Source organism: Oncorhynchus nerka, linkage group LG14, assembly GCF_034236695.1.
Source record: "Oncorhynchus nerka isolate Pitt River linkage group LG14, Oner_Uvic_2.0, whole genome shotgun sequence".
Taxonomy (NCBI): domain Eukaryota; kingdom Metazoa; phylum Chordata; class Actinopteri; order Salmoniformes; family Salmonidae; genus Oncorhynchus; species Oncorhynchus nerka.
Genome location: NC_088409.1, coordinates 19,639,577 through 19,666,635, shown reverse-complemented (window position 1 = coordinate 19,666,635; position 27,059 = coordinate 19,639,577). Strand labels below are relative to the sequence as shown.

The following is a 27,059-nucleotide window of genomic DNA, read 5'->3' as shown; positions in this document are numbered from 1 at the left end:
ATCTCTATCAGTAGTAACTACAGTACTGAGGCTCCATCACTACCAGTAGTAACTACAGTACTGAGGTTCTCCATCTCTACCAGTAGTAACTACAGTACTGAGGCTCCCATCTCTACCAGTAGTAACTACAGTACTGAGGCTCCATCTCTACCAGTAGTAACTACAGTACTGAGGTTCTCCATCTCTATCAGTAGTAACTACAGTACTGAGGTTCTCCATCACTACCAGTAGTAACTACAGTACTGAGGCTCCATCACTACCAGTAGTAACTACAGTACTGAGGCTCCATCTCTACCAGTAGTAACTACAGTACTGAGGTTCTCCATCTCTACCAGTAGTAACTACAGTACTGAGGCTCCATCTCTACCAGTAGTAACTACAGTACTGAGGCTCCATCTCTACCAGTAGTAACTACAGTACTGAGGCTCCATCTCTACCAGTAGTAACTACAGTACTGAGGCTCCATCTCTACCAGTAGTAACTACAGTACTGAGGCTCCATCTCTACCAGTAGTAACTACAGTACTGAGGCTGGCTCTCCCAGGGTAGTGGCATGTGTACACATTCCCTTTATGCCAGCCTTGCTGTGTGTGGTCCTGGACTATAACTCAGATAATATAAACCTTTATGAAACAGTTGAAGGCAGTGGAAACACACACTTTGCCAAGAATGAAACAGTTGACATGGAAACTCATGCAGCTGGATACCTCTCATTCCAGAAGTCATTTCCACCTCTCCATCCCTAACATTCAAACACAGGTTTTAATGGAGTGTGTTTAATTCATCTGCAGTGGTTGATACATTTGCAGTGTTTAGATCCTACTGCACTGTTGGAGCTAGGAACACAAGCATTTCACTACACCTTCAAAACATGTGTGTGAACAATACAATTTGATTTGATTAATATAAGTTTGATTCATGTAAGTAAGCGTTTCACGGTCAGGTCTACTACACCTGTGGTAACGGCGCATGTCACAAATAACATTTGATTTGATCTGCAGTGTTTGATTCATCTTGTTATTTCTGCAACAGAAAAAAAGACAGATGGAATACGCAGTATAACGTAGCAGTTTATTCCATAATTTACACGTTCTCTTCTATCAAACTGTAAAAACAGAGAATATAAAGAAAGAATAACATAGTCCAATGTTTCTCAGAAAGGGACACTTCTTGGTCATTTGTGGAAAGCCTGTGTGTGTGTGTTACTGAGTGGTGTGTGAGATGGTGGACTGGAAGGCGAAGGAGATGTGGGTTCGTGCATGGTCCAGGTAAGCATCTCTGAAGGTGTGTGTGTCCCCTGCGAAGTGTCTCCACTGCATCAGCTCTGACATGCTCAGATGCTTCTGCCCCGCCCCACCACGGTCACCTTGACGACCCAGCTGGCACGGCCTATCAGACGCAGGTGCCTCATCCTCTCCTTCTTCTATAATAAACACAAGAAACACATTAAATAAAAACACATGCAGACAACGGGTGTGATTATACACTGCTCAAAAAAATAAAGGGAACACTTAAACAACACAATGTAACTCCAAGTCAATCACACTTCTGTGAAATCAAACTGTCCAGATAGGAAGTCTGTTTCTGACCGTTTGAGCACACATGCACATTTGTGGCCTGCTGGAGGTCATTTTGCAGGGATCTGGCAGTGCTCCTCCTTGTACAAAGGCGGAGATAGCGGTCCTGCTGCTGGGTTGTTGCCCTCCTACGGCCTCCTCCACGTCTCCTGATGTACTGGCCTGTCTCCTGGTAGCGCCTCCATGCTCTGGACACTACGCTGACAGACACAGCAAACCTTCTTGCCACAGCTCGCATTGATGTGCCATCCTGGATGAGCTGCACTACCTGAGCCACTTGTGTGGGTTGTAGACTCCGTCTCATTCTACCACTAGAGTGAAAGCACCGGCAGCATTCAAAAGTGACCAAAACATCAGCCAGGACGCATAGGAACTGAGAAGTGGTCTGTGGTCACCACCTGCAGAACCACTCCTTTATTGGGGGTGTCTTGCTAATTGCCTATAATTTCCACCTGTTGTCTATTCCATTTGCACAACAGCATGTGAAATGTATTGTCAATCAGTGTTGCTTCCTAAGTGGACAGTTTGGATTTCACAGAAGTGTGATTGACTTGGAGTTACATTGTGTTGTTTAAGTGTTCCCTTTATTTTTTTGAGCAGTGTATATATATATATTACCCGGGGCTGTTCCGTCCATACTGCAGCTGCAGTGTAGCAGGTCGTGAGTGAGACAGGGTGTGTCCGTCAGGCTGAAGAGATCTCGCAGCTCATTGGAGGAGAAGCTGGTGTGCTCCGCCCCTTTCCCCAAGTCCACCACTGTCCCAGAAAGCCCCTGTTTGGACACCTGCCTCTGGAAGATACGCTCCTCTATGGTACCTGCAGTGAGCAGGCGGTAGATGTGAACAGTCTTCTTCTGTCCGTCTCTCCACACTCGTGACATTGCCTGGAGGGGGACAGACACACACACATCAGCCAAACTACCACATCAGGAGGAAGGCCTCTTCCTCACTCCTCCAAGAGCATAGCAGGTACTGACCGACCAGTAACGTGTAAATGTGTATTTCAGATGTGAACGAAACATACACTAATGCTGGTGAGTGAGTGTGTGTGTGTACCTGTATATCGTTGGCAGGGTTCCAGTCGATGTCATATAGGACCAGGTGGGAGGCGCCGATCAGGTTAAGCCCCACCCCTCCGGCTTTAGAACTCAGGAGGAAGAGGAAGTGGGCGGAGTGAGGGCTGTTGAAGTTGTCCACCAATCGCTGCCTCTGGATGGTGGGGGTGTTGCCGTCCAGGCGACAGTAGGTGTAGCCCAGGTGGACACACAGGTCCTGGATTAGGTCTAACGTCTGAGTGTAGTTGGACACCAACACCACCCTGTACACACACACATATTCACACACACAAGATCAAGATGGTCAAGATCATCTCACGGTTATGTGCCAGAGTATGAGTGGGTCAACCATAGAATTAGAATACTAGACTGGACATGAACCTTCTTATGATGGTCTAAAGATCAGCCATGTTGGTCAGGGAGTTCTGTGATAAGATATTATATCAAGTAATTGTCACGCCCTGGTCTAAGTATTTTGTGTTTTCTTCATGTATTGGGTCAGGCCAGGGTGTGGCATAGAGTTTTTGTATTGTGGTGTGTTTTGTCTTGGGATTTTGGAATGTGTGTATAGTGGGATTGTAGCTTAGTGGGGTGTTCTAGGAGAGTCTATGGCTGTCTGAAGTGGTTCTCAATCAGAGGCAGGTGTTTACCGTTGTCTCTGATTGGGAACCATATTTAGGCAGCCATATTCTTTGGTTGTATTGTGGGTGATTGTCCTGTGTGTCTTGATGTCCTGGTTAGAGGTTAGTAGACACTTGTATAGGCTGTTTTCGTTTTGTAGTGTTATGTTGTGTGTTACGTTTGTTTATTAAAGATGAATCACAATAGACACGCTGCAGTTTGGTCCGACTCTCCTTCACCATTAGAAAGCCGTTACAGTAATGCATTTTAAGAATGTATCTGCCGTGTGTTTGTTAGCCAGACAGTTTTAGAGGAATGATTCTATAAATGTTTCTAATTAACTTCCAACATTCCATTGAAACAACACAGTCAATCCACAGCCAGACACTGGCTGACATCAGTTAACGATGGGACTGAGACAAGTTGCAAATGCAACAAGTACTGACATTGTATCATAACTCACAGCTTTCCAAGAAAACTAAAATGTTGACATTTATGGTCTGTTCACATATATTTATACAGAGGCTATTTATACAGAAAATCTGTATAAAAACCATATATATTGTATTTATAATTATATGACAATATTTTAGGTTGACAATAATTATATTACACAATTTCTGATATCACATGCTTTGCTTTTATTTTCCTCTATAAGAAACATCTGAATTCTGCCTCTATGGTCATTAATTCCAATTAGACATGTTTGGATTTCTCCCTGGCCAATATGGCTGCCATTTTCACTCCATTCTGGAACTTTTTTAAATTTAATTTTTATATTTGCATTTTCCAATTAAGAACATTCAAAACAAAAGTGAAAAGATATTAGACAACGATAGGACAAAGTGACAGTAACAGACGAGCGTAACTAAAATAAATTATAATTATATAAATAAATAAATAACGAGACATTGGATCACCTGCCGTAGGCTACATATTATACATTACGAGACATTGGATCACCTGCCGTAGGCTACATATTATACATTACGTGTGAAACATTATGTGAGGATTATATAGAGATTCAATCAATGAGATGTGGGGGGAGATTCTCCATATAGTCAATAAAAGGTTGCCAAATTCTGTAAAATGTCTTTAACTTATTCCTCAAGCAGTAAGTGATTTTCTCCAAAGGGATACAACTATTAACTTCCAAAAGCCACATTGCAACTGGCAGGGAGGAATCCAATTTCCATTTCAAGGCAATACATTTCTTGGCAATCGCTAGCAATATTTCTGTTAGCTTTATAGTATGGCTTTGCCTAAGATTGGTGTTAGTAAAGTTACCCAGTAGACAGACCTCCGGGTCTAAAGGGAATGCAACCCCGTGAATTGAGGATATGGTATCGCATACCCCCTGCCAGAAACCGTGTAGTTTTGAACACTGCCAAGTGGAATGGAGGAATGTTCCTTCATCTGAGCCACATCTAAAACATAGGGAGGAGATATCTGGGTTGAACTTGTGCAGTCTAGATGGGGTGATATAGAGCTGATGGAGGAAATTAAACTGGATCAGTCTGTATCTGGAGTTCAATGTGGATGTAACCCCATCCCTGCATAGGTCACTCCATAGATCCTCATCAAGATCAATACCCAGATCTTTCTCCCATCTAAGTCGGGGTTTATCTAGCCCAGGCAGTGTTAGTCCTGACATAAGAGCATTGTAAACACGGAAATGGTCTTGAACAGTGGTTGGTCTGCGTGGCAGAGTTGTTCAATAGGTGACATCTTAGGTAGGTTCCATTGTCCCTTGAGAGTCACCCTAATAAAGTTTCGTAGTTGTAGGTAGCTAAAGAAGTCCCTGTTAGGCAAGTGGTATTTCTGTTTCAGCTGATCAAAAGACATAAGAACTCCCTCCTCGTAACAATGTTCCAGAAGAGTGATCCCTTATCAGACCATGGTCTAAAGTTACTATTCTGGAAAAACATAGGGATCAATCTATTGTTCCATAAAGGGGTTTTAGGGGAAAGGAATCCCCCTCGTCCGAACAGCTCATGCAGTTTGCACCATGCCAGGACAGAATGTATGATTAAAGGGTTGTCTGTGATGGTTTTTATAGATTTTCTGTCCCATTTGTAAAACAAATCTGCCCCAGTGTCATCATTTACCTCAAGCTTTTCAATGTTCAACCATGAGGAGAGGACCATTGTCAAACCTCTGAGCCAGAAACCTAGACTGTGCAGCCCAGTAGTACATTCTAAAATTGGGGAGGTTTAAGCCCCCTTGACTGTAATCAAGGGTCAGTTTATCCAGGCCAACCCTGGGGGTTTTGCCGTGCCAGATAAACCGTCTGGTCAGCTTGTCGAGAGAGGAAAGAAATGCTGCGGGAACAGGGATAGGGAGAGATTGAAACAGATATAGAAGCCTGGGCAGGACATTCATTTTAATTACATTGATTCTACCCAGTAGAGTGAGAGGTAAGTCCATCCATTTACAAAGATCAACCTCCACCTTTTGCAACAAACTGGCCAGATTGAGTTTATAGAGGTTGTTCAGATTACCATCCACCATTATGCCCAAATATGTGAAGCCCATAGGCGACCATCTGAAAGGAAACTTGTGCTTGATGGTTTGATGGTCAAAGACAGACAACGGTAAGATTGAGCTTTTATCAAAATTGACCTTATATCCAGAGAAAGAACTATAACACTGTAGTAGGATCTGCAAGTGAGAGAGGGAGTGTTCTGGGTTTGTTAGAAATAAGGTAAGGTCGTCCGCAAAGAGTGATAATTTATGGGTATGGGGGCCCACCTCAAAGCCATGTATGTCAGGGCACGTTCTAATAGCCTCAGCCAACGGTTCGATGGCGAGGGCAAAGAGGTGGGGGCTATTTGGGCAACCTTGTCTGTTCCCCCTATAAAGAGGGAAAGAGGAGGAAGTCATCCCATTGGTAGCAATCCTAGCTTTAGGAGATTTGTAGAGTGATTTTATCAAATTTACAAACACGGTACCTATACCGAACTTTTCCAAGACGCGAAAGAGGTATGGCCATTCAACCCTATCAAAGGCCTTTTCAGCGTCGAGGGAGACTGCGACACTAGGTATTTTGTTTTTGTTAGCAAGGTGAATTATATCAAAGAACCTTCTGAGATTATTGGAGGACAATCTATTAATTATGAAGCCAGTCTGATCTGGGTTGACCAACAGGGGAAGACATGACTCCAGTCTCTTAGATAGCATCTTGGTGACCAGTTTACAATCTGTGTTAAGGAGAGAGATTAGTCTATAGGAGGCGCACTTTAGCGGGTTTTTCCCTTTCTTGTGGATTACAGTAATCACTGCTTGAGAGAAGGACTCTGGAAAGCAGTTGTCTTCTCTGGCTTTTTTAAGTACCTCCATAAGGTAGGGGACCAACAGCTCCCTAAATTCTTTATAGAACTCTGGAGGAAAGCCATCCTCCCCAGGAGATTTATTAGAAGGTAAGGATTTAATGGCCTCAAACAATTCAGGAACTGAGAAGTGTTCACTCAGGCGCTCGCTGTCTTCCCCTGACAGGCATGGGAGGTTGAGAGAGGAGAGAAAGGAGTCGATCTCTGATAGATCATCGCTTGATTGGGAAGTGTAGAGGTCTTCATAGTATTTCTTAAAAGTATTATTAATTTCAGTAGGGTTGAAAGATATCTCATTAGTAAGAGTTTCTATGGCATTAATTGTCCTCTTACTTTCCTCTGCTTTCAGTTGCCATGCCAATACTTTGTGAACTTTCTCTCCAAGCTCATAATAACGCTGTTTTGATTTAGTGATGGCCCTCTCAGCTTGATATGTGTTCAGAATATTATATTTAAGTTTTTTATTTACCAAAAGCCTGTATAGATCTTTAGTCGGGCCTCTTTGGTAGGTTTTCTCTAGCTCAGAGATTTCAGATTCAAGGGCACTCAGTTCCGCACCGTGTTTTTTCTTCAGCCCTTTAGTATAGGAAATAATCTGTCCCCTCAGATAGGCCTTCAATGTGTCCCAAAGAATGAAGCTGTCAGGAGCAGAGGGTTTGTTTGTCAAAGTAAAAATATTGATCTGCTCTTTGATGAATGCACAAAATTCAGGTTGCTTTAGGAGTGTAGAATTTAGTCTCCATCTATATGCTCCATTTACCTTGGTAGGAATGGAGATTGATAATACCAGAGGAGAATGGTCACTAAGCAATCTGGGGAGATACTCGACATCTAACACTCTATGAAACAGTTGTGTCGAAAGTAAAAAGTTATCTATGCGTGTGTGTGTCTTGTGTGGGTGTGAATAAAAAGAGTAGTCCCTATCCTGTGGGTGCAACTGTCTCCAGATGTCTAGTAAATTGAGATCTTTCATGAATGACATGGTGAGCTTGCCGGCTTTGGTAAGAAGTGAGGGTTTATCAGAAGACCGATCAAGAACTGTATCTAAGCAAAAATTAAAATCTCCTCCAACCAGTAGCCATCCTGGTGGTGCTTGAGCAACCTGAAGGAAGACATTCTGAATAAACATATGGTCATCGAAGTTAGGAGCATAAATATTCAATAGGGTCCAAGACTCTGAAAACATATGCCCCTGCACCAAAACAAACCTGCCAGAGGTATCAGAGATGGTGTTGTTGACTCTGAAAACATATGCCCCTGCACCAAAACAAACCTGCCAGAGGGATCAGAGATGGTGTTGTTGACTCTGAAAACATATGCCCCTGCACCAAAACTAACCTGCCAGAGGGATCAGAGATGGTGTTGTTGACTCTGAAAACATATGCCCCTGCACCAAAACAAACCTGCCAGAGGGATCAGAGATGGTGTTGTTGACTCTGAAAACATATGCCCCTGCACCAAAACAAACCTGCCAGAGGGATCAGAGATGGTGTTGTTGACTCTGAAAACATATGCCCCTGCACCAAAACTAACCTGCCAGAGGGATCAGAGATGGTGTTGTTGACTCTGAAAACATATGCCCCTGCACCAAAACAAACCTGCCAGGGGGATCAGAGATGGTGTTGTTGACTCTGAAAACATATGCCCCTGCACCAAAACAAACCTGCCAGAGGGATCAGAGATGGTGTTGTTGACGCAGAAAGGGTTGTGTCTACTTATCAAAATTGCAGTTCCTCTTGCTTTGGAGTTAAAAGAGGATGCAAAAACTTGTCCTAACCATTCCCTCTTCAATTTCTTGTGTTCACTGACTGTAAGATGTGTTCCTTGTAAAAACACAATGTCAGCCTTTAATTTCTTAAGGTATGTATAGACTCTTCCTTTTAATCGGGCTGTTAAGACCTTTTACGTTGAATGTGACATATTTTAGTGGATTAAGCATAGGTTGGGTTTCAAATATGTAATTGAATAGAAATCTATCATGTGCAGATAATTAGGAAATGTTTCAACTTTGGTTTGAGCACAAAAGTGACCTGTGTGTCTCTTTAGGAAGGAAACAATAAACATAGAAAAAAGGAAGAAAAAATAAATAAAAAATCCCACCCCCCGATTGTCAGACTAAAACAACAATCCCAACAATCAAACATGAATACACTTGTAGAGATACGTTGCTGCTCGCTTTCCATCTTGCTCTTACTAGCTAAACCTTGGCGTAAACTAAAACCTGCGAGCTCTCTAAATTGAAAACAAACGTTGTGAATAGATATTTATGGCTGAATATTTACTGCCCACGGTAAGGGCTGCTTGAGTCTCTTTTCGCTCTGTACCATCACTCATTCATATATCCTTATGTACATATTATTTATCCCCTTACACTGTGTATAAGACAGTAGTTTAGGAATTGTTAGTTAGATTACTTGTTGGTTATTCCTGCATTGTCGGAACTAGAAGCACAAGCATTTCGCTACACTCGCATTAACATCTGCTAACCATGTGTATGTGACAAATCAAATTTGATTTGATTTGACATAAATGAGGGGGAAAGCAGTGGGCCTAAACCCACTTATTGCTTCGCCCAGTAGATATGGACTAAACCAAAATATACTCTCCTGTAAATGGAATAGAACTCACCCCGGGAAAATACGGTTAGTTGAAAATGTACAAATCAATTAAAGTGACCGGGAGATACCAGTAGTTCAGTCCGGATAAGAGAAAACAAACGAACTGCATTTTATCCCCCAGAGAGACCGTCCTGGCTCAGACGTTGCATCTTATCCCCCAGAGAAACCGTCCTGGCTCAGACGTTGCATCTTATCCCCCAGAGAAACCGTCCTGGCTCAGACGTTGCATCTTATCCCCCAGAGAAACCGTCCTGGCTCAGACGTTGCATCTTATCCCCCAGAGAAACCGTCCTGGCTCAGACGTTGCATCTTATCCCCCAGAGAAACCGTCCTGGCTCAGGCGTTGCATCTTATCCCCCAGAGAAACCGTCCTGGCTCAGACGTTGCATCTTATCCCCCAGAGAAACCGTCCTGGCTCAGACGTTGCATCTTATCCCCCAGAGAAACCGTCCTGGCTCAGACGTTGCATCTTATCCCCCAGAGAGACCGTCCTGGCTCAGACGTTGCATCTTATCCCCCAGAGAAACCGTCCTGGCTCAGACGTTGCATCTTATCCCCCAGAGAAACCGTCCTGGCTCAGACGTTGCATCTTATCCCCCAGAGAGACCGTCCTGGCTCAGACGTTGCATCTTATCCCCCAGAGAGACCGTCCTGGCTCAGACGTTGCATCTTATCCCCCAGAGAGACCGTCCTGGCTCAGACGTTGCATCTTATCCCCCAGAGAAACCGTCCTGGCTCAGACGTTGCATCTTATCCCCCAGAGAGACCGTCCTGGCTCAGACGTTGCATCTTATCCCCCAGAGAGACCGTCCTGGCTCAGACGTTGCATCTTATCCCCCAGAGAAACCGTCCTGGCTCAGACGTTGCTCAGTTCTTTGAGAAAAGTGTGCACTTCTCCCGGTGTGTTGAAGAGATGGCTTCGGCCTTTGTACTGAACTTTCATCCGCTGTCCTCTTTCAATCCCACCACACGGATATTACTACGTCTACTCTGGTTCTCCATTTGATCTACCTTGTTTTTGAGGTAGGCATTGTCCTTTTGCAGTTGTATCAAGACCTGGTCGTGTCTAGCGATGGTATCTTCAACTGTGCTATAATGCACAACTCTGCCTCAGTCGTTCTCTAAAGGAGATCATTCATGGAGGATTTCAGGTCGTCAATGGAAGAATGGAGTTCAGACGATTTCTTATCAATTTTCAGAGAAAGACCTCTGTTACCATCCTGAATTTCTCGGAGGAGAGTAGCCAGCATGTCGGCAGGCTCGCAAGAGGCTGCTGAGAGCAACAGTCTGGAACTGTCGTCTGAGTTATGAGGGCTAATGCTAATCTTGCTAGCTGTAGCGTTATCGTTATCTTGGGAATCAACTACGTTTTGGTCGTCCTTCTTGCCTCTCGGTCGGAGGTCCATGGCTCTTTGGGAAGGTAAGTACTTGACAATTTATCAGCCGATGTTAGAATATTGTTTCAACGTTGTTATTTAGGTAAAAATAGAATAACTTTGAAGAGCTCGGTTTGTCAACGTCTGCTCAACTCCGCGGCATCACGTGCTCCTCCATTCTGGAACTTTGAGGATTTATGACAGCCCATCTAGTAATTTAATAGGATCCCTATGGTGTCAACAAACCAATGCCAGTGTGCCTGGATCCCTGGACACACTTCATACTAACACGCACACACAGACACACACACCTACCTGTCAGTAGGGCTGAGGTGGTGAATAGTGGTCAGTAGGTCAGACAGGACCAGTAGTTTCCCTGAGTCAGCTGTACTGAAGCCCCCAGAAGAGTAAGACTCTGGAAAGACACCTCTTAGCCCTTCATACAGAGAACCCTCTGCTGAGCCGCCATTAGAACGCTCCTGGAACACACATACAATTATCATCATCATCATCATCGTTGTCATCATCATCGTGTCTTTGTGTGTCATACCTGTACAGTGGAGTAGAGCAGTCCTGGGTGGTTGCAGAGCTTTTTCAGGGCGGTGATGCAGGCGAGGTGTGTGTGAGTCTGTGTCGACCCCTGTAGACAGGCTCGGATGACACAGTGCGAGAGGAGAGCCTGGTACAGCTCCCGCTGCAAGGGGGAGGGGCTACAGAACACTGTCCAATCAAGACGAGGCGGCAGGTAGCGGTTGATGATCTCTTGGGTCCGCCTCAGAATAAACAGACCAGTCAGACGAGAGAGCTCAGCTGCTCGCTCCTCCCCCAAAACTCTCTCCTCCTACAGGGAGAGATATAGAGAAGGAATGAAGGGAGAGAAAGAGATGGGGACAGTACCTCAGTGTAGGAGGGATGTTGTGAGCGTACAATAGAGAGATAGTGTAGAGGTATAGAGACAGAGATAGAGATGCAGACAGTACCTCAGTGTAGGAGGGCTGTTGTGAGCGTACAATAGAGAGATAGTGTAGAGGTATAGAGACAGAGATAAGAGATGCAGACAGTACCTCAGTGTAGGAGGGCTGTTGTGAGCGTACAATAGAGAGATAGTGTAGAGTTATAGAGACAGAGATAGAGATGCAGACAGTACCTCAGTGTAGGAGGGCTGTTGTGAGCGTACAATAGAGAGATAGTGTAGAGGTATAGGGACAGAGATAAGAGATGCAGACAGTACCTCAGTGCAGGAGGGATGTTGTGAGCGTACAATAGAGAGATAGTGTAGAGGTATAGAGACAGAGATAAGAGATGCAGACAGTACCTCAGTGTAGGAGGGCTGTTGTGAGCGTACAATAGAGAGATAGTATAGAGGTATAGAGACAGAGATAAGAGATGCAGACAGTACCTCAGTGTAGGAGGGCTGTTGTGAGCGTACAATAGAGAGATAGGGTAGAGGTATAGAGACAGAGATAAGAGATGGGGACAGTACCTCAGTGCAGTGGGCTGTTGTGAGCGTACAATAGAGAGATAGTGTAGAGGTATAGAGACAGAGATAAGAGATGCAGACAGTACCTCAGTGTAGGAGGGCTGTTGTGAGCGTACAATAGAGAGATAGTGTAGAGGTATAGAGACAGAGAGTGTAGATGGGTAATGTACCTCAGTGCAGATGGGCTGTTGTGAGCGTACAATAGAGAGATAGTGTAGAGACAGAGATAAGAGATGCAGACAGTACCTCAGTGCAGGAGGGATGTTGTGAGCGTACAATAGAGAGATAGCGTAGAGGTATAGAGACAGAGATAGAGATGCAGACAGTACCTCAGTGTAGGAGGGCTGTTGTGAGCGTACAATAGAGAGATAGTGTAGAGGTATAGAGACAGAGATAGAGATGCAGACAGTACCTCAGTGTAGGAGGGCTGTTGTGAGCGTACAATAGAGAGATAGTGTAGAGGTATAGAGACAGAGATAAGAGATGCAGACAGTACCTCAGTGTAGGAGGGCTGTTGTGAGCGTACAATAGAGAGATAGTGTAGAGGTATAGAGACAGAGATAGAGATGCAGACAGTACCTCAGTGTAGGAGGGCTGTTGTGAGCGTACAATAGAGAGATAGTGTAGAGGTATAGAGACAGAGATAAGAGATGCAGACAGTACCTCAGTGCAGGAGGGATGTTGTGAGCGTACAATAGAGAGATAGTGTAGAGGTATAGAGACAGATATAGAGAGTGTAGATGGGTAATGTACCTCAGTGCAGATGGGCTGTCGGGAGCGGAGGATTGGCTCCTCGTATACCTTCCTGTAGGCAGCAGACGACCCCAGAATTCCCGGGTTCACAAACTCTATGATGGCATAGAACTCCTGCAGGTCATTCTGGACAGGAGTACCTACAGTACAGCAAACACAATAGATGAGAAAAGACTAGGAGAAAGTAAAAGGTCAATAAAACAGAGGGCTGTGTGTGTACCTGTCAGAATAACTCTGCGTGTACAGCTGAGACCGCTGAGGGCAGAGGAAGTCTTGATGCTGCTGTTCTTCAACCTGTGACCTTCATCACAGATCACCAGCCCAAACTCCAGCTTCTGTACCTACACAACACACACACACACACACACACACACACACAACGTTATAATGTCCCATGCGTGTATCATCCATCGTACTCCTAATCTGTGTCATTTAGGAGTTGAGGTGTAATTCAACAGTGTTGTAACAGTGGTACTTCCAACCCCTGTTAGATAAGCTGCTGTGAACCAACTCACCACTTCCAGAGAGCGAAGCAGCATCTCATAGCTGATCACTAATACACTGTGGAGAGGAGACGCTGCAAACAGCTCCACCCTGTGGTCCTAATGACCAACACAACACGGAACACACACACACACATCACCATATAGATCAGAAACAGCACTACAGGGAAACACACTCCCCCTCTTCCTCCTCCTCCAAACACACCCCTACCTGGTTAACAGTGTAGACGCTGATCAAACACACCCCTACCTGGTTAACAGTGTAGACGCTGATCAAACACACCCCTACCTGGTTAACAGTGTAGACGTTGATCAAACACACCCCTACCTGGTTAACAGTGTAGACACTGATCAAACACACCCCTACCTGGTTAACAGTATAGACACTGATCAAACACACCCCTACCTGGTTAACAGTGTAGACGCTGATCAAACACACCCCTACCTGGTTAACAGTGTAGACGCTGATCAAACACACCCCTACCTGGTTAACAGTGTAGACGCTGATCAAACACACCCCTACCTGGTTAACAGTGTAGACGCTGATCAAACACACCCCTACCTGGTTAACAGTGTAGACGCTGATCAAACACACCCTACCTGGTTAACAGTGTAGACGCTGATCAAACACACCCCTACCTGGTTAACAGTGTAGACGCTGATCAAACACACCCCTACCTGGTTAACAGTGTAGACGCTGATCAAACACACCCTACCTGGTTAACAGTGTAGACGCTGATCAAACACACCCCTACCTGGTTAACAGTGTAGACGCTGATCAAACACACCCCTACCTGGTTAACAGTGTAGACGCTGATCAAACACACCCCTACCTGGTTAACAGTGTAGACGCTGATCAAACACACCCCTACCTGGTTAACAGTATAGACGCTGATCAAACACACCCCTACCTGGTTAACAGTGTAGACGCTGATCAAACACACCCCTACCTGGTTAACAGTGTAGACGCTGATCAAACACACCCCTACCTGGTTAACAGTGTAGACGCTGATCAAACACACCCCTACCTGGTTAACAGTGTAGACGTTGATCCTTTCACGGCCAAGCCACTTCTTAAACTCCGCCCCCCAGTTCTGCACCAGGCTGCCAGGGGCAACCACCAGCACAAGCTTAGCAACCGGCTTCCCGCCGTATGGGCCCTGCTTTAGCAGCGTCCATGTCAAAGCCACGCTCTGGAGGGTCTTACCCAGACCCATCTCATCTGCCAGGATAGCACCGTACCTACATGTAGCCCTGACACACACCATCCACACACACATAATTCATCAAAGTAAATAAATAGCAGCCCCAGCACAGAGCCTTGTGGAACACAACATACACTTTGGAGTGATCAGGATTCATCATGAACAGACACACATCTCCTATTACCTCATCCCCATGACACACTCGTAGAGGAACAGCAGGCCGTCTCGCTGGTGGGGTCGGAGGTGAGCGGTCAAGTAGGGGTCAACCACCACGTCCACCAGTGGGAGGCCTGCCTTGTTATACGCCCACTGGTGATTGGTTGAGGGCCGGGGCATAACAATGGCTCCTACACACACCATTAGAGAGATGATGAGTGTGGTGTGTTTGAAGTGTGTGAGAATGTGTAACTTCATGTGTGTGTGTGATGAGAGAGAGAGTGTACTGTATGTCTGTGTATTTACCTGGTGCTAGAGGGTCATGGCGTGGTTTACAGGGCCCCTCCTCCTGAGGCTTGGCCACTCCCCTATCAGTCTCTCCGCCCAATAGCGTCGGACGGCAGAACGGTTTGGAAGCTGGGCGTCGTGAGGGGGGAGGAGCTGATATCTTTGGCTCCTCCTTCTCCACATGGACGTCAAGGAAACAGCGGCCCTTATTGTAGTCCAGCTCTGATACGAGTCCCATCACCTCCACCTGTTTAGCTCCTATCATCAAGGTCTCTCCTTCACCCAGCGATGCCAGCTCTGATACCTTATAGCCACTACCTACACACACAATCTGAATCACTCTCCGATGCACTCGGAAAATAACCCTCTCAGGGCCGCACTCCTGGCCACAGAGTAGCCCTAGTTCTGGACTAAAACCACTTTCAAATCAGAATTCTCCATTGAGCATGATTTTTAGACAAGGACTATGTTTAATCTGTGTTTGGGGAAACCACACACTCACCCTTGCCGATGTCCTTGCCCTCCATGTCTTTAAGCGTGGCGGTGCGCCCTCGTGTCACCAGGACAGCGTCTCCCTGCCAGCGTTTGTGTTTCCTCCCACTGGCCTTACACCACATCACACTGAAGTACCGCGGGCCGTCAAAACCAGCACCGCTACCAGACCCTGCCCCGACCCCAACTGGACCACAGCCTCCTGCCGGACTCTGCGAGGAACATCTGAAATCTGAAACGCAGAAAACATCAACACTAATAATCAGAGCATTAACACACACATTACTGCTCACACAAACAGCAGCCTGCAAACTCTAAATATACTGGAACAAACACCAGTGGAGACAAGTAGCTCAACTCTTTTTCAGTACAAGATACTGATTGGTCTTTTATATAAGCTAAAGCAGGTATGAAAGCATGAATTCCTATTTTAAATGTATGTAGTTCTGTCCATTAATGTTCAGTATTATGTCATGTTTCATGTTTTGTGTGGACACCAGGAAGAGTATCTGCTGTTTCAGCAGTAGCTAATGGGGCTCCTAATAATAAAATACTACACCCTGAACCAAGGATTTGAATTGCTTTTTAAAATACATTTGTTTTCAATTCTGTTATTGACAGCAGCAACATACAATTTAGGAAAGTGTGAATTGTGTGTGTACACAAATGTCAAATTATGATTCACTAAGGTTTTATGCAAGATCTGCTGAGTGGCAGTTCACATGTTCACCAGCAGAGGCTGCTACTTCACTGAGGCCTCCACTCTACTTGCAGCCTGGGACTTTCCTACAGTGCCATGCCCAGGATGAGACATCAGCCCTGGGCCGCAAAAGGCTGTCCAAGCCATTTCACTATATTTATCTCTATAGAGGGTCTCCCTTGCCTTAGAGAAACATTTAATCCAGTTTCTTCTCAAAATTACCATATTAGGACTGTATAGTCACTGTAGTTAAGCATCACTGCATCTGTGCTTTACCTCACTTCTTCACTAGTATAACAGTTACCTGCAGACAGGGTCTGAATTAAACATTCACTCTTACAGGTAGCATGCTTACAGTGAAGATAACTTCATATTGAGTCCAGACCGAAGGGGAAAGGTGAGGAGAGATATGTGGGAATGGCTAAAGAAGAGGGGAAGAGAGAGGGATAGAGAAGGGGAGGTTGGAGAAGGGAAGAGAGAGGGATAGAGAAGGGAAGGTTGGAGAAGGGAAGAGAGAGGGATAGAGAAGGGGAGGTTGGAGAAGGGAAGAGAGAGGGATAGAGAAGGGGAGGTTGGAGAAGGGAAGAGAAGGGGAGGTTGGAGAAGGGAAGAGAGGGATGAGAAGGGGAGGTTGGAGAAGGGAAGAGAGGGATAGAGAAGGGGAGGTTGGAGAAGGGAAGAGAGAGGGATAGAGAAGGGAAGAGAGAGAGATAGAGAAGGGGAGGTTGGAGAATGGAAGAGAGAGGGATAGAGAAGGGGAGGTTGGAGAATGGAAGAGAGAGGGATAGAGAAGGGGAGGTTGGAGAATGGAAGAGAGAGGGATAGAGAAGGGGAGGTTGGAGAATGGAAGAGAGAGGGATAGAGAAGGGGAGGTTGGAGAATGGAAGAGAGAGGGATAGAGAAGGGGAGGTTGGAGAATGGAAGAGAGAGGGATAGAGAAGGGGAGGTTGGAGAAGGGAAGATGATAAAGCACAAAACCAAACTAGAAAAACTATTTTAATAGAAAACATTGAAACCACAGATCTGAACAAGAAACACTGAACATCACACCACCGTAACAGCAACACCCCCTTCTAAACCCCTCCCCATCACCTATCATCTTCCCTCCTAATGGGATGGTAAAGCAACACAGGGTTTTGAACCAAATGAAACCAGTCAAAATAGTACCCGTTAGTACCTGAAACCAGTGATAGTAGCGCCTCTCGTCTGACAAAAGCAGAGATCTGTATTGTTTTTAGCTCCAGGGTCATAACTCAACCGTAGTCACCACACACTGTCCCACACGCAAACACACCGTTTAAATCGTCACTCAAAACACACACTTCCTTATGCAAATACACTGTTCAAAAGGCCCAGTGCAAAACTAGATTTTCCTGTGTTTTATATACAGTACCAGTCAAAAGTTTGGACACACCTGCTCATTCAATGGTTTTTCTTCATTTTTACTATTTTCTACATTGTAGAATAATAGCGAAGACATCCAAACTATGAAATGTAGACATGTAGTAAACAAACAAAGTGTTAAACAAATCTAAATATATTTTAGATTCTTAAAACATAGCCACCTTTTGCCTTGATGACAGCTTCGCACACACTTGGCATTCTCTCAACCAGCTTCATGAGGTAGTCACCTGGAAAGCATTTCCATTAACAGGTGTGCCTTGTTAAAACATTTATTTCCTTCTTATTGAGTTTCTTATTGAGCCTTCAAGGTTTAATTGCTGCAAAGAAACAACTACTAAAGGACACCAATAAGAAGATACTTTTTTGGGCAAAGAAACACGGGAAATGGACATTAGATTGGTGGAAATTTGTCCTTTGCTCTGATGAGTCCAATTTTGAGATTTTTGGTTCCAACCGCCATGTCTTTGTGAGACGCAGAGAAGGTGAATGGATGATCTCCGCATGTGTGGTTTCCACCGTGAAGCATGGAGGAGGAGGTGTGATAGTGTCATGAGCAAAGCACCATCTGTGATTAATTTAGAATTCAAGGCACACTTAACCAGCATAGTTACCACAGCATTCTGCAGCGATACGCCATCCCATCTGGTTTGCGCTTAGTGGGACTATCATTAGTATTTCAACAGGACAATGACCTAAAACACACTTCCAGGCTGTGTAAGGGCTATTTGACCAAGGAGAGAGATGGTGCAGCATCAGCTGACCTGGCCTCCACAATCACCCGACCTCAACCCAATTGAGATGGTTTGGGATGAGTTGGACTTCAGAGTGGAGGAAAAGCAGCCAACAAGTGGTCAGCATTTGTGGGAACTTCTTCAAGACTGTAAGAAAAGCATTCCTCATGAAGCTGGTTGAGAGAATGCCAAGAGTGTGCAAAGCTGTCATCAAGACAAAAGGGTGGCTACGTCGAAGAATATAAAATATATTTAGATTTGTTGAACACTTTTTTAGTGCAATGTGTGTTTGTTGAAAAAAAAAATCAATGTGTTTTTTCATAGTTTTGATGTCTTCACTACTATTCTACAATGTAGAAAATAGTACAATTCAATTAGTAGATGTGTCCAAACTTTTGACTGGTACTGTATATTTCCACACTATGAGATTGGAATACTGTGAAATGGTGAAAACTATGATAGTGCCTTTTTAGCATAAGAGATGTTAGAAAAGATCGGCTGAAATTTCAGCCTGTTTTGGTGGGATGGAGTTTTGGCCTGCCTGGTGACATCACCATAAATGTGTTAATAGACCAATGAGAAAGAGAGTTGAAAACCGTTCAGCCAATAATAGTTTGTTATCAGTTTTCCCTTCCCCACTCAGACCACTCGCAGACAATCCTAGCAAAATTCTTACTTGAGAAATTGAACTTTGCTTAAAATCTATTTTTGTCTCTTTTTGAGCATTTTAATAGAAAACAATCACAGTAATATAATTCATTTTTACCCAGAAATGATTTGAGATTGAGAAGGCTGCATTGGACCTTTAAATCCTCCCTCAAACTCACTGTTCATCACACAAACATGATTTCTCAGGCCAAACCCCTCTTCCACACAGACATAGAAACAGTTCAGAGCATCCTCCTGAGTTCCATATGGTCAGTCCAGTCAGACCATGGGTGTGTTAGTTATAGGGGCAGTGGTAGTCCATGTCTCAGCCTGGCTGCCCTCAGTTTCTCTACTTTGATTTTTGCTCTCAGAAGCTCCTCCTCCAGTTCCTGCTTCCTCTTTAGCCCCTCCCTCTTCTCCTCCAGGTATACGCCCATCTTTCTGTGATTGGTCATGACCTGCTCGTGCTCCTCCTTGGCCAGCTGAAGGGGACGTAGCCTGTCAGGGTCACGGCGGGGGTAGTGGTCATGAAGGTAAAGGTCACGTTGCAGTGGAACGGGTGAGGTGGAGAGGGGCAGGACGACAGAGGATGGGCAGGGAGAGAGGGAGCCGTCATAACCATGGACACTGCCCAAGTCCTCATCTTCCTCCTCCGCCCCCTCTCCTCCTAGCACCACCCCCACACGCGTGGAGACGATGGTCAGGTCTGGCGGAGGCTTCACGTCCACGTCCTGGTCCAGCCTGACCACATCCTGGTCCAGGTGGTGGGTGACGGGGTTTGATGGGTAGTCTGGGAGGGAGGAGCTGCTGCCAGGTTGCTCCATGGGAGAGTCATGCTTATACATCACCCTGCAGATAAACAGAATAATACATCTTTATTACTGTCTCATTATACATCACCCTGCAGAGACAATATGGAATAGAATACAGCTTTATTACTACAGCCATACATGTATAAGTGGCACTAGGTGGGGGTATTGAGAGTATTCAATCAATCAAATGGATTTATAAAGCCCTTTTTACATCAGCCGATGTCACAAAGTGCTGTACAGAAACCCAGCCTAAAACCCCAAACAACAAGAAATGCAGGTGTAGAAGACCAGCTGTGTAGAAACACAACCGGTCTTCGGGATGGTCAAAAACATTCTCCTTAAAACCCTTTTCATGACCATCTCATACTTTGCTAAAGAATGCATTCTCCTACTGTGGGCTAACAACTCTCCTACGTTTCAAATGTGAATTGACCAGATTGTTGACTTTCTGCCTCTTGAAAAGCAGGTTTGATAGACTCATATCCACAACTCAAATATATTTTGAACTGGACAGAGTGAATGGGGTGATAGGTGTAAACGTGTAGGGTGCTGTAAACGTGACGTGTGAGGTGCTGTAAACGCGACGTGTGAGGTGCTGTAAACGTGACGTGTGAGGTGCTGTAAACGTGACGTGTGAGGTGCTGTAAACGTGACGTGTGAGGTGCTGTAAACGTGACGTGTGAGGTGCTGTAAACGCGACGTGTGAGGTGCTGTAAACGCGACGTGTGAGGTGCTGTAAACGTGACGTGTGAGGTGCTGTAAACGTGACGTGTAAGGTGCTGTAAACGTGACGTGTAAGGTGCTGTAAACGCGACGTGTAAGGTGCTGTAAACGTGACGTGTGAGGTGCTGTAAACGTGACGTGCTGAGGTGCTGTGAAACGTGACGTGTGAGGTGCTGAGGTGCGTGTGAAACGTGTGAGGTGCTGTAAACGTGTGAGGTGCTGTAAACGCGGCGTGTGAGGTGCTGTAAACGTGACGTGTGAGGTGCTGTAAACGTGACGTGTAAGGTGCTGTAAACGTGACGTGTAAGGTGCTGTAAACGCGACGTGTAAGGTGCTGTAAACGTGACGTGTGAGGTGCTGTAAACGTGACGTGTGAGGTGCTGTAAACGTGACGTGTGAGGTGCTGTAAACGCGACGTGTGAGGTGCTGTAAACGCGTGTAAGGTGCTGTAAACGTGACGTGAGGTGCTGTAAACGCGACGTGTGAGGTGCTGTAACGTGTGAGGTGCGTAAGCGTGACGTGTGAGGTGCTGTAAACGTGACGTGTGAGGTGCTGTAAACGTGACGTGTGAGGTGCTGTAAACGTGACGTGTGAGGTGCTGTAAACGTGACGTGTGAGGTGCTGTAAACGTGACGTGTGAGGTGCTGTAAACGTGACGTGTGAGGTGCTGTAAACGTGACTGTAAGCGTGGCGTGAGGTGCTGTAAGCGTGGCGTGTGAGGTGCTGTAAGCGTGGCGTGTGAGGTGTGTAAACGTGACGTGTGAGGTGCTGTAAACGTGACGTGTAAGGTGCTGTAAACGCTGACGTGTGAGGTGCTGTAAACGTGACGTGTAAGGTGCTGTAAACGTGACGTGTGAGGTGCTGTAAACTCACATTTTGTTTGTTGTCTTAGTTAAACTGAAACTATCATATAATAATAAATTATACACTAAGTATACAAAACATTAAGAACAAATGCTCTTTCCATGACAGACTAACCAGGTGAGATGAAAACTATGATACCTTATTGATGTCATTTTTTAAAATCTGCCTGAAATCAGTGTAGATGAAAAGGAGGAGACAGGTTAAAGGGGGATTTTAAGCCTAGAGCAGCCCCTCCCCTCTAATTACTAGTACATTTACATTTACATTTAAGTCATTTAGCAGACGCTCTTATCCAGAGCGACTTACAAATTGGTGCGTTCACCTTATGACATCCAGTGGAACAGCCACTTTACAATAGTGCATCTAAATCTTTTAAGGGGGGTGAGAAGGATTACTTTATCCTATCCTAGTAGAGCTCTACAGAGCAACCCCTCCCCTCTAGTTACTAGTAGAGCTCTACAGATCAGCCCCTCCCTTCTCTAGTAGAGTGCAACCCCTCCCCTCTAGTTACTAGTAGAGCTCTACAGAGCAACCCCTCCCCTCTAGTTACTAGTAGAGCTCTACAGATCAGCCCCTCCCTTCTCTAGTAGAGTGCAACCCCTCCCCTCTAGTTACTAGTAGAGCTCTACAGAGCAACCCCTCCCCTCTAGTTACTAGTAGAGCTCTACAGATCAGCCCCTCCCTTCTCTAGTAGAGTGCAACAACCCTCCCCTCTAGTTACTAGTAGAGCTCTACAGAGCAACCCGTCCCCTCTAGTTACTAGTAGAGCTCTACAGATCAGCCCCTCCCTTCTCTAGTAGAGTGCAACCCCTCCCCTCTAGTTACTAGTAGAGCTCTACAGAGCAACCCCTCCCCTCTAGTTACTAGTAGAGCTCTACAGATCAGCCCCTCCCTTCTCTAGTAGAGTGCAACCCCTCCCCTCTAATTACTAGTCAGAGCAACCCCTCCCCTCTAGTTACAGAGCAACCCCGTCCCCTCTAGTTACTAGTAGAGCTCTACAGATCAGCCCCTCCCTTCTCCTCCCTCCCCTCTAGTTACTAGTAGAGCTCTACAGAGCAACCCCTCCCCTCTAGTTACTAGTAGAGCTCTACAGATCAGCCCCTCCCTTCTCTAGTAGAGTGCAACCCCTCCCCTCTAATTACTAGTATAGCAGCCCCCCACCTCTCTGAGAGCTGTAGCCTGGCAGCCTGTGTGTGTGTGTGTGTGTGTGTCTCACCTGTGCATCGTCGCTGGGTCTTTATCATGGTGGATAGCGCCATGATGGAAAAGGTGAGGTATCATCTCCATCACTCTCCTGGTTGGTTCAGATATACTTCCTCTGTACTCTGGCTGGGCGTGTCTCCGTTGCATCACTTCCTGTTTGGCCGACTCCTTCAGCCTCTTGTAGAGGGTGCGTAGGCCCTGGGCAGTGCGGGGGGGCCTGTCCCCCCCCAGGACGTTGTACTGATCAGACACTGTGTCCCAGCACTTGTTCTTGTCCACGATGACAGCGTGCTTGTTGGTGTGCTCCTCCAGGATGAGAATGTGTGGGCGGACCAGCTTCAGCAGGTCCAGTTTCTCAGACAGGGTGAAGTTGGAGGAGCGAGCCTTACCCACCATACTGGACGACATGTAGACGGACCCAGACGCCATCTTAGAACATAGCCCAAGGAACCAGAATGGACCGAGCCAGGCCTAGACACCAGCACTAACTCAACACAATATCTTGCTTATTTTCCTCTCCTTCTTTTGAGATTTGGTCTGGTTCTCTACCTCCCTTTTCTTTCTGTTCTGTGATGAGGCTCAGGCTAATACTGGTTTAACTCTCACTCACTCTCTTCCTTGTCCCTCTTCTTTCTCCCCCTTCATGGATTCTCAATCAAACAGTCTGTCTAACGCATGTACTCTCTCTCATCCGAGGTCTTCTCTGCTCTGTGTTACACAACACACACGGGCAACAATAAGAATCAGGCTTAACTAGGCCAGCCTCGTTTAGGCCCCCGCCTACCGCGGAGGGCTTTGGGTGAATTCCTCCCAGCTTAGGCTGACGCAGGCTAAAGCCGCTTAAACCCAGCCCGACCTACTTACAGCCCGGTCTCTCTAAACCTCAAACCAGCGCTCGTTCTAACTGCTATACACCAAATACTAACATACGGGGGGAGTGTGTGTGCTTACATGGGGAAATACCGATGAAATTGTAAAGATGCCTTTTCTTTATTCTTATTTCCGTTTAACTAGAAAAGAGGAAACGGCGCTGGTTTAACCGGAGCGGTGTGCGCGCAGCGCGAGTCCGTGCGAATGAATGCGCGATTTTTTTTTTTACACAAAGGAAAATCAGAGCTGCTTCTCAAAGAGAAACACACGAATCATCCGCCGACGGGAACAACAGAATGAGGGAAAAACTAGTGAAAAGCTAAAAAGAGAGGAAAAGCGTAGAAAGGAGAGACAGACAGAGGCACTAGTTGCTCTGAGAGGGAGGGGGACAGAGCGCGTGTGCTCACTGATCCCAGGCACAGCTCTAATCTGCCTCGCGCTGCCGCTGCACTACCCACGCTCATTTGCATAATGCTGGACCTGCTGTCATTAAAACATAGGCTTGTTACAGTTGGCTAGGCTTCATTCAGTCTGTGTTTGTTTCCCTGAAGCCCAAGCCAGAGCATCAAATAAATCCCTGCCAGTCCTAAATGGATAGACTAAATGTCGCTCACCTTAGAAAGGCCATATCGGTTTGCTGCATTTCCTTTCTAAAGCAGCATATACATCTTGGTTTCAAGGAAAAATTCTAACCACAAATAGGTGTTAAGTGGCATAAAATATTCTAAGTCCAGGCACACGTGAGGGTTTGCAAATAAAATTTTTTAAATTTGTAGTCATAACTAAAATACACCAACGAGTATCGGCTAAGGCCTAAATCAGACTGACAAAAATTAACAGCTTTTTAACTGAGCCTGTGGGTCTGAGAGCTGGTGCTACAATGCCGTTTGCCAGACAGTAGCAGAGTAAACAGTCTATGTTAGGGTGGCTGGAGTCTTTGGCAATTTTTCAGGCCTTCCTGATATAGAGGTCCTGGATGGTTGTTGAGCATGGCCCCAGTGATGCACTGGGTTGCCCCACCAACCTCTGTAGTGCTTTGTGGTTAAGTTGCAGAGGGAGGGGTTCAGTCCAAGGTTTCAGTCCCAGGGTCCCTAGCTTGTTGAGGAGCTTGGAGGGAGACTATGGTGTTGAACACTGAGCTGTAGTCTATGAACAGCATTGTCAGTTATTTCCCCTCCAGGTGGAAGAGGGCAGTGTGAAGTGCAAGATTGCATCATCTGTGGATCTGTTGGGATGGTATGTGAATTGGAGTGGGTGTAGGGTGTCTGTGATGGTGGTGTTGATGTGTGTCATGACCAGCCTTGGACTTCATAATTACAGATGTGAGTGTCACAAGACTACAGTCATTTAGGCAGGTTACCTTGGAGATCTCAGAAACAGGGACAATGGTGGTCAGCTTGAAACATGTTGACATTCCAGTCTGGGACAAGGAGAGATTGAACATTTCTGTTAAGACACTTGCCAGCTGCTCAGCGCATGCTTTGATGAACACGCTCTGGTATTCCGGCCTTGTGATTGTGAACCTGTTTAAACATTTTACTCACATCGGCTACGGAGAGCGAGATCTCAGTCACCTGGAAAAACAGGGGCTTTCACGGAAGGCATGGAGCTCGTTTGGGAGTTCTGCATCGCTAGGCAACTCATGGCTGTTTCCCTAGGTAATGCGTTATCGGGTGCAAGCCCTGCCAAATATGACGAGCGTCGGAGCCGATGCAATAGGATTCCACCGTCCTCCTATATTGTCCTTTTGCATGTTTGATGTCTTGTCGGAGGTCGTAGCATCTTTTCCTGTCTTTTACATCAAGGACCACATTGGAAATAACCCAAAGGTTAAATCTAGACTTGGTTTCCTCTATCGTAATCACTCATCTTTCACCCAGCTGCCAAACTAACCCTGATTCAGATGACCATCCTACCCATGCTAGACTACAGAGATGTCATTGATAGATCGGCAGGTAAAGGTGCTCTCGAGAAGCTAGATGTTCTTTCCCAGTCGGCCAACAATGCTCCTTATAGGACACATCACGGCACTCTGTAAACTGGCAGTCTCTGTATATCCAGTGCAAGGCCCACTGGTTGATGCTTATTTATAAAACCCTCTTAGCCCTCACTTGCCCCATCTGAGATACCTACTGCAACCCTACCGAGTGGTGCAGCAATCTAAGGTACTGCATCTCAGTGCTAGAGGCGTCACTACAGAGCCTGGTTCGATCCCAGGCTGTATCACAACTGGCCGTGATCAAGAATCCCATAGGGCGGCGCACAAATTGGTCCAGTGTCGTCCGGGTTAGGGGAGGGTTTGTCCGGGGTAGGCCATCATTGTAAAATATGAATTTGTTCTTAACTGACTAGTTAAATAAAGGTTAAATAAAACAATACAAATAACACCCGTTCTGCCAGTCACATTCTGTTAACGGTCCCCAAAGCACACACATCCCTGGGTCACTGCTCTTTTCAGTTCGCTGCAGCTAGCGACTGGAACACGCTGCAAAACACACTCAAACTGGAAAGTTCAGCCTTTTTGCCTCTTGCTAAGCCGTCATTGTAAATAAGTATACAGTGCCTTCAGAAAGTATTCAGACCCCTTGACTTTTTCCACATTTTGTTATGTTAGCCTTAATTTATAATGGATTAAATCACGTTTTTTCTCCTCATCAATCTACACACAATACCCCATAATGACAAAGAAAAAACAAATTTTTAGAAATGTTTGCTCATTTAGATATTTCTTTTACTGAAATATTACATTTACATAAGTATTCAGACCCTTTATTCAGTACTTTGTTGAAGCACCTTTGGCAGTGATTACAGCCTCAAGTCTTCTTGGGTATGACGCTACAAGCTTGGCACACCTGTATTTTTTCTCTGCAGATCCTCTCAAGCTCTGTCAGGTTAGATGGGGAACGTTGCTGCACAGTTATTTTCAAGTCTCTCCAGAGATGTTTGATCAGTTTCAAGTCCGGGCTCTGGCTGGGCCACTCAAGGACATTCAGAGACTTGTCCCAAAGTCACTGCTGCGTTGTCTTGGCTTTGTGCTTAGGGTCGTTGTCCTGTTGGAAGGTGAACCTTCACCCCAGTCTGACGTCCTGAGACCTCTGGAGCAGGTTTTCAACAAGGACCTCTGTACTTTGCTCCGTTCACCTTTGCCTTGATCCTGACTAGTCTCCCAGTCCCTGCCATTGAAAAACATCCCCACAGCATAATGCTGCCACCATAATGCTTCACTGGAGATGGTGCCAGGTATCTTCCAGACGTGACACTTGGCATTCAGGCCAAAGAGTTCAATTTTGGTTTCATCAGATCAGAGAATCTTGTTTCTCATGGTCTGAGAATCTCTAGGTGCCTTTTGGCAAACTTCAAACGGGCTGTCATGTGCCTTTTACTGAGGAGTGGCTTCCGTCTGGCCACTCTACCATAAAGGCCTGAGAGATGGTTGTCCCTCTGGAACCTTCTCCCATCTCCACAGAGGAACACTGGCCTTTTGTCAGAGTAACCTTTGGGTTCTTGGTCACCTCCTTGACCAAGGCCCTTCTCCCCCGATTGCTCAGTATAGCCGGGTGGCCAGCTCTAGGAAGAGTCCAAACTTCTTCCATTTAAGAATGATGGAGGCCACTGTGTTCTTGGGGACCTTCGATGCTCCAGAAATGTTTTGG

General features: G+C 45.8%; 2 protein-coding genes across 3 annotated transcripts; both read right to left on the bottom strand.

Annotated features, from left to right (window-relative positions):
* Positions 1–1,056: 1,056 nt before the first annotated feature.
* rad54b (RAD54 homolog B) lies at positions 1,057–15,673 on the bottom strand. 2 transcript variants are annotated; one of them, XM_029654051.2, is made up of 12 exons: positions 15,462–15,673; positions 14,978–15,277; positions 14,700–14,862; positions 14,339–14,564; positions 13,323–13,409; positions 13,028–13,148; positions 12,808–12,947; positions 11,125–11,415; positions 10,890–11,053; positions 2,632–2,893; positions 2,195–2,459; positions 1,057–1,422 (listed from the first exon to the last, which is right to left on the bottom strand). In XM_029654051.2, exons 1-12 carry the CDS (start codon positions 15,574–15,576, stop codon positions 1,202–1,204), a joined length of 2,355 nt encoding a protein of 784 aa, XP_029509911.2. In that variant the 5' UTR covers positions 15,577–15,673; the 3' UTR covers positions 1,057–1,201. The 2 variants fall into 2 exon arrangements, with proteins under 2 accessions (XP_029509911.2, XP_064883770.1); XM_065027698.1 differs by lacking the exon at positions 13,323–13,409.
* Positions 15,674–17,129: 1,456 nt separating this feature from the next.
* On the bottom strand, positions 17,130–25,990 carry LOC115124630 (fibrinogen silencer-binding protein). Its single transcript, XM_029654056.2, has 2 exons — positions 22,550–25,990; positions 17,130–19,783 (listed from the first exon to the last, which is right to left on the bottom strand). Exons 1-2 carry the CDS (start codon positions 22,963–22,965, stop codon positions 19,234–19,236), a joined length of 966 nt encoding a protein of 321 aa, XP_029509916.2. The 5' UTR covers positions 22,966–25,990; the 3' UTR covers positions 17,130–19,233.
* Positions 25,991–27,059: the final 1,069 nt, after the last annotated feature.